This window comes from Scyliorhinus torazame, chromosome 26, assembly GCF_047496885.1.
Source record: "Scyliorhinus torazame isolate Kashiwa2021f chromosome 26, sScyTor2.1, whole genome shotgun sequence".
NCBI lineage: Eukaryota > Metazoa > Chordata > Chondrichthyes > Carcharhiniformes > Scyliorhinidae > Scyliorhinus > Scyliorhinus torazame.
This window is the reverse complement of record NC_092732.1, coordinates 23,041,039-23,053,546: the sequence shown is the minus strand read 5'-3', so window position 1 is coordinate 23,053,546 and position 12,508 is coordinate 23,041,039. Positions and strand designations below refer to the sequence as shown.

Genomic DNA, 12,508 nt, shown 5'->3' with positions numbered 1-12,508 from the left:
ATTACAGTCTGTAACTCACTCCCGGGTATCGGTTATTCTATATATAATCCACCCCAAACCCCTCGATTAGATTCCAGTCTGTAACTCACTCCCGGGTATCTGTTATTCTAGAAAAACCACCCCGAACCCCTCGATTAGATTACAGTCTGTAACTCACTCCCGGGTATCGGTTATTCTATATATAAACCACCCCAAACCCCTCGATTAGATTCCAGTCTATAACTCACTCCCGGGTATCTGTTATTCTATATATAAACCACACCGAACCCCTCGATTAGATTCCAGTCTGTAACTCACTCCCCGGTATCTGTTGTTCTATATATAACCACCCCGAACCCCTCGATTCGATTCCACTCTGTAACTCACTCCCGGGTATCTGTTATTCTATATATAAACCACCCCGAACCCCTCGATTAGATTCCAGTCTGTAACTCACTCCCAGGTGTCTGTTACTCTATATATAAACCACCCCGAACCCCTCGATTAGATTCGAGTCTGTAACTCACTCCCGGGTATCTGTTATTCTATATATAAACCACCCCGAACCCTTCGATTAGATTCCAGTCTGTAACTCACTCCCGGGTATCTGTTATTCTATATATAAACCACCCCGAACCCCTCGATTAGATTCCAGTCTGTAACTCACTCCCGGGTATCTGTTATTCTATATATAAACCACCCCGAACCCCTCGATTAGATTCCAGTCTGTAACTCACTCCCAGGTATCTGATATTCTATATATAAACCACCCTGAACCCCTCGATTAGATTCCAGTCTGTAACTCACTCCCGGGTATCTGTTATTCTATATATAAACCACCCCGAACCCCTCGATTAGATTCCAGTCTGTAACTCACTCCCGGGTATCTGTTATTCTATATATAAAGCACCCCGAACCCGTCGATTAGATTCCAGTCTGTAACTCACTCCCGGGAATCTGTTATTCTATATATAAACCACCCCGAACCCCTCGATTAGATTCCAGTCTGTAACTCACTCCCGGGTATCTGTTATTCGATCTATAAACCCCCTGAACCCCTCGATTAGATTCCAGTCTGTAACTCACTCCCGGGTATCGGTTATTCTAGAAAAACCACCCCGAACCCCTCGATTAGATTACAGTCTGTAACTCACTCCCGGGTATCGGTTATTCTATATATAATCCACCCCAAACCCCTCGATTAGATTCCAGTCTGTAACTCACTCCCGGGTATCTGTTATTCTAGAAAAGCCACCCCGAACCCCTCGATTAGATTACAGTCTGTAACTCACTCCCGGGTATCGGTTATTCTATATATACACCACCCCAAACCCCTCGATTAGATTCCAGTCTATAACTCACTCCCGGGTATCCGTTATTCTATATATAAACCACACCGAACCCCTCGATTAGATTCCAGTCTGTAACTCACTCCCGGGTATCTGTTGTTCTATATATAACCACCCCGAACCCCTCGATTAGATTCCACTCTGTAACTCACTCCCGGATATCTGTTATTCTATATATAAACCACCCCGATCCCCTCGATTAGATTCCAGTCTGTAACTCACTGCCGGGTATCTGTTACTCTATACATAAACCACCCCGAACCCCTCGATTAGATTCGAGTCTGTAACTCACTCCCGGGTATCTCTTATTCTATATATAAACCACCCCGAACCCCTCGATTAGATTCCAGTCGGTAACTCACTCCTGGGTATCTGTTACTCTATATATAAACCACCCCGAATCCCTCGATTAGATTCGAGTCTGTAACTCATTCCCGGGTATCTGTTATTCTATATATAAACCACCCTGAACCCCTCGATTAGATTCCAGTCTGCAACTCTCTCCCGGGTATCTGTTATTCTATATATAAACCACCCCGAACCCCTCGATTAGATTCCAGTCTGTAACTCACTCCCGGGCATCTGTTATTCTATATATAAACCACCCCGAACCCCTCGATTAGATTCCAGTCTGTAACTCACTCCCGGGTATCTGTTATTCTATATATAAAGCTCCCCGAACCCCTCGATTAGATTCCAGTCTGTAACTCACTCCCGGGTATCTGTTATTCTATAAACCACCCTGAACCCCTCGATTAGATTCCAGTCTGTAACTCACTCCCGGGTATCTGTTATTCTATATATAAACTGCCCCAAACCCCTCGATTAGATTCCAGTCTGGAACTCACTCCCGCGAATCTGTTATTCTATATATAAACCACCCCAAACCCCTCGATTAGATTCCAGACTGTAACTCACTCCCGGATATCTGTTATTCTATATATAAACCACCCCGAACCACTCGATTAGATTCCAGTCTGTAACTCACTCCCGGATATCTGTTATTCTATATATAAACCACTCCGAACCCCTCGATTAGATTCCAGTCTGTAACTCACTCCCGGGTATCTGTTATTCTATATATAAACCACCCCGAACCCCGCGATTCGATTCCAGTCTGTAACTCACTCCCGGGTATCTGTTATTCTATATATAAACCACCCTGAACCCCTCGATTAGATTCCAGGCTGTAACTCACTCCCGGGTTTCTGTTATTCTATATATAAACCACCCCGAACCTCTCGATTAGATTCCAGTCTGTAACTCACTGCCGGGTATCTGCTATCCTATATATAAACCACCCCGAACCCCTCGATTAGATTCCAGTCTGTAACTCACTCCCGGGTATCTGTTATTCTGTATATAAACCACCCCGAACCCCTCGATTAGATTCCAGTCTGTAACTCACTCCCGGGTATCTGGTATTCTATATATAAACCACCCCGAACCCCTCGATTAGATTCCAGTCTGTAACTCACTCCCGGGTCACTGTTATTCCATATATAAACCACCCTGAACCCCTCGATTAGATTCCAGTCTGTAACTCACTCCCGGGTATCTGTTATTCTGTATATAAACCACCCTGAACCCCTCGATTAGATTCCAGTCTGTAACTCACTCCCGGGTATCTGTCATTCTATATATAAACCCCCTGAACCCCTCGATTAGATTCCAGTCTGTAACTCACTCCCGGGTATCTGTTATTCTGTATATAAACCACCCTGAACCCCTCGATTAGATTCCAGTCTGTAACTCACTCCCGGGTATCTGTTTTCCTATATATAAACCACCCCGAACCCCTCGATTAGATTCCAGTCTGTAACTCACTCCCGGGTATCGGTTATTCTAGAAAAACCACCCCGAACCCCTCGATTAGATAACAGTCTGTAACTCACTCCCGGGTATCGGTTATTCTATATATAATCCACCCCAAACCCCTCGATTAGATTCCAGTCTGTAACTCACTCCCGGGTATCTGTTATTCTAGAAAAACCACCCCGAACCCCTCGATTAGATTACAGTCTGTAACTCACTCCCGGGTATCGGTTATTCTATATATAAACCACCCCAAACCCCTCGATTAGATTCCAGTCTATAACTCACTCCCGGGTATCTGTTATTCTATATATAAACCACACCGAACCCCTCGATTAGATTCCAGTCTGTAACTCACTCCCCGGTATCTGTTATTCTATATATAACCACCCCGAACCCCTCGATTAGATTCCACTCTGTAACTCACTCCCGGGTATCTGTTATTCTATATATAAACCACCCCGAACCCCTCGATTAGATTCCAGTCTGTAACTCACTCCCGGGTGTCTGTTACTCTATATATAAACCACCCCGAACCCCTCGATTAGATTCGAGTCTGTAACTCACTCCCGGGTATCTGTTATTCTATATATAAACCACCCCGAACCCCTCGATTAGATTCCAGTCTGTAACTCACTGCCGGGTATCTGCTATCCTATATATAAACCACCCCGAACCCCTTGATTAGATTCCAGTCTGTAACTCACTCCCGGGTATCTGTTATTCTGTATATAAACCACCCCGAACCTCTCGATTAGATTCCAGTCTGTAACTCACTGCCGGGTATCTGCTATCCTATATATAAACCACCCAGAGCCCCTCGTTTAGATTCCAGTCTGTAACTCACTCCCGGGTATCTGCTATCCTATATATAAACCACCCCGAGCCCCTCGATTAGATTCCAGTCGGTAACTCACTCCCGGGTATCTGTTATTCTGTATATAAACCACCCCGAACCCCTCGATTAGATTCCAGTCTGTAACTCACTCCCGGGTATCTGTTATTCTATATATAAACCACCCCGAACCCCTCGATTAGATTCCAGTCTGTAACTCACTCCCGGGTATCTGTTATTCTGTATATAAACCACCCTGAACCCCTCGATTAGATTCCAGTCTGTAACTCACTCCCGGGTATCTGTTATTCTATATATAAACCACCCCGAACCCCTCGATTAGATTCCAGTCTGTAACTCACTCCCAGGTGTCTGTTACTCTATATATAAACCACCCCGAACCCCTCGATTAGATTCGAGTCTGTAACTCACTCCCGGGTATCTGTTATTCTATATATAAACCACCCCGAACCCTTCGATTAGATTCCAGTCTGTAACTCACTCCCGGGTATCTGTTATTCTATATATAAACCACCCCGAACCCCTCGATTAGATTCCAGTCTGTAACTCACTCCCGGGTATCTGTTATTCTATATATAAACCACCCCGAACCCCTCGATTAGATTCCAGTCTGTAACTCACTCCCAGGTATCTGATATTCTATATATAAACCACCCTGAACCCCTCGATTAGATTCCAGTCTGTAACTCACTCCCGGGTATCTGTTATTCTATATATAAACCACCCCGAACCCCTCGATTAGATTCCAGTCTGTAACTCACTCCCGGGTATCTGTTATTCTATATATAAAGCACCCCGAACCCGTCGATTAGATTCCAGTCTGTAACTCACTCCCGGGAATCTGTTATTCTATATATAAACCACCCCGAACCCCTCGATTAGATTCCAGTCTGTAACTCACTCCCGGGTATCTGTTATTCGATCTATAAACCCCCTGAACCCCTCGATTAGATTCCAGTCTGTAACTCACTCCCGGGTATCGGTTATTCTAGAAAAACCACCCCGAACCCCTCGATTAGATTACAGTCTGTAACTCACTCCCGGGTATCGGTTATTCTATATATAATCCACCCCAAACCCCTCGATTAGATTCCAGTCTGTAACTCACTCCCGGGTATCTGTTATTCTAGAAAAGCCACCCCGAACCCCTCGATTAGATTACAGTCTGTAACTCACTCCCGGGTATCGGTTATTCTATATATACACCACCCCAAACCCCTCGATTAGATTCCAGTCTATAACTCACTCCCGGGTATCCGTTATTCTATATATAAACCACACCGAACCCCTCGATTAGATTCCAGTCTGTAACTCACTCCCGGGTATCTGTTGTTCTATATATAACCACCCCGAACCCCTCGATTAGATTCCACTCTGTAACTCACTCCCGGATATCTGTTATTCTATATATAAACCACCCCGATCCCCTCGATTAGATTCCAGTCTGTAACTCACTGCCGGGTATCTGTTACTCTATACATAAACCACCCCGAACCCCTCGATTAGATTCGAGTCTGTAACTCACTCCCGGGTATCTCTTATTCTATATACAAACCACCCCGAACCCCTCGATTAGATTCCAGTCGGTAACTCACTCCTGGGTATCTGTTACTCTATATATAAACCACCCCGAATCCCTCGATTAGATTCGAGTCTGTAACTCATTCCCGGGTATCTGTTATTCTATATATAAACCACCCTGAACCCCTCGATTAGATTCCAGTCTGCAACTCTCTCCCGGGTATCTGTTATTCTATATATAAACCACCCCGAACCCCTCGATTAGATTCCAGTCTGTAACTCACTCCCGGGCATCTGTTATTCTATATATAAACCACCCCGAACCCCTCGATTAGATTCCAGTCTGTAACTCACTCCCGGGTATCTGTTATTCTATATATAAAGCTCCCCGAACCCCTCGATTAGATTCCAGTCTGTAACTCACTCCCGGGTATCTGTTATTCTATAAACCACCCTGAACCCCTCGATTAGATTCCAGTCTGTAACTCACTCCCGGGTATCTGTTATTCTATATATAAACTGCCCCAAACCCCTCGATTAGATTCCAGTCTGGAACTCACTCCCGCGAATCTGTTATTCTATATATAAACCACCCCAAACCCCTCGATTAGATTCCAGACTGTAACTCACTCCCGGATATCTGTTATTCTATATATAAACCACCCCGAACCACTCGATTAGATTCCAGTCTGTAACTCACTCCCGGATATCTGTTATTCTATATATAAACCACTCCGAACCCCTCGATTAGATTCCAGTCTGTAACTCACTCCCGGGTATCTGTTATTCTATATATAAACCACCCCGAACCCCGCGATTCGATTCCAGTCTGTAACTCACTCCCGGGTATCTGTTATTCTATATATAAACCACCTTGAACCCCTCGATTAGATTCCAGGCTGTAACTCACTCCCGGGTTTCTGTTATTCTATATATAAACCACCCCGAACCTCTCGATTAGATTCCAGTCTGTAACTCACTGCCGGGTATCTGCTATCCTATATATAAACCACCCCGAACCCCTCGATTAGATTCCAGTCTGTAACTCACTCCCGGGTATCTGTTATTCTGTATATAAACCACCCCGAACCCCTCGATTAGATTCCAGTCTGTAACTCACTCCCGGGTATCTGGTATTCTATATATAAACCACCCCGAACCCCTCGATTAGATTCCAGTCTGTAACTCACTCCCGGGTCACTGTTATTCCATATATAAACCACCCTGAACCCCTCGATTAGATTCCAGTCTGTAACTCACTCCCGGGTATCTGTTATTCTGTATATAAACCACCCTGAACCCCTCGATTAGATTCCAGTCTGTAACTCACTCCCGGGTATCTGTCATTCTATATATAAACCCCCTGAACCCCTCGATTAGATTCCAGTCTGTAACTCACTCCCGGGTATCTGTTATTCTGTATATAAACCACCCTGAACCCCTCGATTAGATTCCAGTCTGTAACTCACTCCCGGGTATCTGTTTTCCTATATAGAAACCACCCCGAACCCCTCGATTAGATTCCAGTCTGTAACTCACTCCCGGGTATCGGTTATTCTAGAAAAACCACCCCGAACCCCTCGATTAGATAACAGTCTGTAACTCACTCCCGGGTATCGGTTATTCTATATATAATCCACCCCAAACCCCTCGATTAGATTCCAGTCTGTAACTCACTCCCGGGTATCTGTTATTCTAGAAAAACCACCCCGAACCCCTCGATTAGATTACAGTCTGTAACTCACTCCCGGGTATCGGTTATTCTATATATAAACCACCCCAAACCCCTCGATTAGATTCCAGTCTATAACTCACTCCCGGGTATCTGTTATTCTATATATAAACCACACCGAACCCCTCGATTAGATTCCAGTCTGTAACTCACTCCCCGGTATCTGTTATTCTATATATAACCACCCCGAACCCCTCGATTAGATTCCACTCTGTAACTCACTCCCGGGTATCTGTTATTCTATATATAAACCACCCCGAACCCCTCGATTAGATTCCAGTCTGTAACTCACTCCCGGGTGTCTGTTACTCTATATATAAACCACCCCGAACCCCTCGATTAGATTCGAGTCTGTAACTCACTCCCGGGTATCTGTTATTCTATATATAAACCACCCCGAACCCCTCGATTAGATTCCAGTCTGTAACTCACTCCCGGGTATCTGTTATTCTATATATAAACCACCCCGAACCCCTCGATTAGATTCCAGTCTGTAACTCACTCCCGGATATCTGTTATTCTATATATAAACCACCCCGAACCCCTCGATTAGATTCCAGTCTGTAACTCACTCCCAGGTATCTGATATTCTATATATAAACCACCCTGAACCCCTCGATTAGATTCCAGTCTATAACTCACTCCCGGGTATCTGTTATTCTATATATAAACCACCCGAACCCCTCGATTAGATTCCAGTCTGTAACTCACTCCCGGGTATCTGTTATTCTATATATAAACCACCCCGAACCCCTCGATTAGATTCCAGTCTGTAACTCACTCCCGGGAATCTGTTATTCTATATATAAACCACCCCGAACCCCTCGATTAGATTCCAGTCTGTAACTCACTCCCGGGTATCTGTTATTCTATATATAAACCACCCCGAACCCCTCGCTTAGATTCCAGTCTGTAACTCACTCCCGGGTATCTGGTATTCTGTATATATACCACCCTGAACCCCTCGATTAGATTCGAGTCTGTAACTCACTCCCGGGTATCTGTTATTCTATATATAAACCACCCCTAACCCCTCGATTAGATTCCAGTCTGTAACTCACTCCCGGGTATCTGTTATTCTATATATAAACCACCCCGAACCCCTCGATTAGATTACAGTCTGTAACTCACTCCCGGGTATCGGTTTTCTATATATAATCCACCCCAAACCCCTCGATTAGATTCCAGTCTATAACTCACTCCCGGGTATCTGTTATTCTATATATAAACCACCCCGAACCCCTCGATTAGATTCCAGTCTGTAACTCACTCCCGGGTATCTGTTATTCTATATATAAACCACACCGAACCCCTCGATTAGATTCCAGTCTGTAACTCACTCCCGGGTATCTGTTGTTCTATATATAACCACCCCGAACCCCTCGATTAGATGCCACTCTGTAACTCACTCCCGGATATCTGTTATTCTATATATAAACCACCCCGAACCCCTCGATTAGATTCCAGTCTGTAACTCACTGCCGGGTATCTGTTACTCTATACATAAACCACCCCGAACCCCTCGATTAGATTCGAGTCTGTAACTCACTCCCGGGTATCTGTTATTCTATATATAAACCACCCCGAACCCCTCGATTAGATTCCAGTCGGTAACTCACTCCTGGGTATCTGTTACTCTATATATAAACCACCCCGAACCCCTCGATTAGATTCCAGTCTGTAACTCACTCCCGGATATCTGTTATTCTATATATAAACCACTCCGAACCCCTCGATTAGATTCCAGTCTGTAACTCACTCCCGGGTATCTGTTATTCTATATATAAACCACCCCGAACCCCGCGATTCGATTCCAGTCTGTAACTCACTCCCGGGTCTCTGTTATTCTATATATAAACCACCCCGAACCCCTCGATTAGATTCCAGTCTGTAACTCACTCCCGGGTATCTGTTATTCTATATATAAACCACCCCGAACCCCTCGATTAGATTCCAGTCGGTAACTCACTCCTGGGTATCTGTTACTCTATATATAAACCACCCCGAACCCCTCGATTAGATTCCAGTCTGTAACTCACTCCCGGATATCTGTTATTCTATATATAAACCACTCCGAACCCCTCGATTAGATTCCAGTCTGTAACTCACTCCCGGGTATCTGTTATTCTATATATAAACCACCCCGAACCCCGCGATTCGATTCCAGTCTGTAACTCACTCCCGGGTCTCTGTTATTCTATATATAAACCACCCCGAACCCCTCGATTAGATTCCAGTCTGTAACTCACTCCCGGGTATCTGTTATTCTATATATAAACCACCCCGAACCCCTCGATTAGATTTCAGTCTGTAACTCACTCCCGGGTATCTGTTATTCTATATATAAACCATCCCAAACCCCTCGATTAGATTCCAGTCTGTAACTCACTCCCGGGTATCTGTTATTCTATATATAAACCACCCCGAACCCCGCGATTAGATTCCAGTCTGTAACTCACTCCCGGGTTTCTGTTATTCTATATATAAACCACCCCAAAACTCTCGATTAGTTTCCAGTCTGTAACTCACTCCCGGGTATCTGTGATTCTATATATAAACCACCCCGAACCCCTCGATTAGATTCCAGTCTGTAACTCACTCCCGGGTATCTGTTATTCTATATATAAACCACCCCTAACCCCTCGATTAGATTCCAGTCTGTAACTCATTCCCTGGTGTCTGTTATTCTATATATAAACCACCCTGAACTCCTCGATTAGATTCCAGTCTGTAACTCACTCCCGGGTATCTGTTATTCTGTATATAAACCACCCCGAACCCCCGATTAGATTCCAGTCTGTAACTCACTCCCGGGTTTCTGTTATTCTATATATAAACCACCCCTAACCCCTCGATTAGATTCCAGTCTGTAACTCACTCCCGGGTATCTGTTATTCTATATATAAACCACCCTGAACCTCTCGATTAGATCCCAGTCTGTAACGCACTCCCGGGTTTCTGTTATTCTATATATAAACCACCCCTAACCCCTCGATTAGATTCCAGTCTGTAACTCACTCCCGGGTATCTGTTATTCTGTATATCAACCACCCCGAACCACTCGATTAGATTCCAGTCTGTAACTCACTCCCGGGTATCTGTTATTCTGTATATAAACCACCCCGAACCCCTCGATTAGATTCCAGTCTGTAACTCACTCCCGGGTATCTGTTATTCTATATATAAACCACCCTGAACCTCTCGATTAGATTCCAGTCTGTAACTCACTCCCGGGTATCTGTTATTCTATATATAAACCACCCCGAACCCCTCGATTAGATTCCAGTCTGTAACTCACTCCCGGGTATCTGTTATTCAGTATATAAACCACCCCGAACCCCTCGATTAGATTCCAGTCTGTAACTCACTCCCGGGTATCTGTTATTCTATATATAAACCACCCCGAACCCCTCGATTAGATTCCAGTCTGTAACTCACTCCCGGGTATCTGTTATTCTATATATAAACCACCCCGAACCCCTCGATTAGATTCCAGTCTGTAACTCACTCCCGGGTATCTGTTATTCTATATATAAACCACCCTGATCCCCTCGATTAGGTTCCAGTCGGTATCCAGGTCCCCTGGTTTGCTGTTCCTCATTCTGTCAAGAGTCAATAGCCTCTTACTGCCGAGCTGTCAGAACGAGAGCAGGATCAGTGGACTGTGATGCCCATCAGTGTCGAGCAGCCGCCAGCACGTGGCGAATTGTAACAGTCTATTTGTGTGTTACAGTGAGGAATCCTTACACAAAGTGCACCTTCCTGTGTGGGGTCCTGGACAGCGCAATTATCCTGATGCAGTGGTACGAGCCCCTCCAGAAATTCATGCTTCTCAAGAAGGTAAACGTCGTCTTCTCGCTGATCAGTCTTGTTAGAAAATTGACCTCTCCCTCACGTTCGGGTTAGCCACAGTTTACTGCGCTGGATTAGAAGCAGCGCACTGTCAGAGGGTCAGTACTGAGGGAGTGCTGCACTGTCAGAGGGTCAGTACTGAGGGAGTGCTGCACTGTCAGAGGGTCAGTACTGAGGGAGTGCTGCACTGTCAGAGGGTCAGTACTGAGGGAGTGCCGCACTGTCAGAGGGTCAGTACTGAGGGAGTGCTGCACTGTCAGAGGGTCAGTACTGAGGGAGTGTCGCACTGTCAGAGGGTCAGTACTGAGGGAGTGCCGCACTGTCAGAGGGTCAGTACGGAGGGAGTGCCGCACTGTCAGGGGGTCAGTACTGAGGGAGTGCCGCACTGTCAGAGGGTCAGTACTGAGGGAGTGCTGCACTGTCATAGGGTCAGTACTGAGGGAGTGCCGCACTGTCAGAGGGTCAGTACTGAGGGAGTGCCGCACTGTCAGAGGGTCAGTACTGAGGGAGAGCTGCACTGTCATAGGGTCAGTACTGAGGGAGTGCCGCACTGTCAGAGGGTCAGTACTGAGGGAGTGCTGCACTGTCATAGGGTCAGTACTGAGGGAGTGCCGCACTGTCAGAGGGTCAGTACTGAGGGAGTGCCGCACTGTCAGAGGGTCAGTACTGAGGGAGAGCTGCAGCGTCAGAGGGTCAGTACTGAGGGAGTGCCGCACTGTCAGAGGGTCAGTACTGAGGGAGTGCCGCACTGTCAGAGGGTCAGTACTGAGGGAGTGCTGCACTGTCAGAGGGTCAGTACTGAGGGAGTGCCGCACTGTCAGAGGGTCAGTACTGAGGGAGTGCCGCACTGTCAGAGGGTCAGTACTGAGGGAGTGCCGCACTGTCAGAGGGTCAGTACTGAGGGAGTGCCGCACTGTCAGAGGGTCAGTACTGAGGGAGTGCCGCACTGTCAGAGGGTCAGTACGGAGGGAGTGCCGCACTGTCAGGGGGTCAGTACTGAGGGAGTGCCGCACTGTCAGAGGGTCAGTACTGAGGGAGTGCTGCACTGTCATAGGGTCAGTACTGAGGGAGTGCCGCACTGTCAGAGGGTCAGTACTGAGGGAGTGCCGCACTGTCAGAGGGTCAGTACTGAGGGAGAGCTGCAGCGTCAGAGGGTCAGTACTGAGGGAGTGCCGCACTGTCAGAGGGTCAGTACTGAGGGAGTGCCGCACTGTCAGAGGGTCAGTACTGAGGGAGTGCTGCACTGTCAGAGGGTCAGTACTGAGGGAGTGCCGCACTGTCAGAGGGTCAGTACTGAGGGAGTGCCGCACTGTCAGAGGGTCAGTACTGAGGGAGTGCCGCACTGTCAGAGGGTCAGTACTGAGGGAGTGCCGCACTGTCAGAGGGTCAGTACTGAGGGAGTTC

At 46.3% G+C, this 12,508-nt stretch overlaps 1 protein-coding gene across 2 annotated transcripts in view; it reads left to right on the top strand.

The window, feature by feature from the left end:
* The window catches only part of LOC140403073 (mitogen-activated protein kinase kinase kinase kinase 3-like), a 126,042-nt gene that overhangs the window by 88,966 nt on the left and 24,568 nt on the right, over positions 1-12,508 (top strand). For both annotated transcript variants that reach the window (XM_072490725.1, XM_072490724.1), the window contains exon 7: positions 10,986-11,092. In XM_072490725.1, the coding sequence (XP_072346826.1) occupies positions 10,986-11,092 (107 nt within the window). The remainder of the gene's footprint in view (positions 1-10,985; positions 11,093-12,508) is intronic.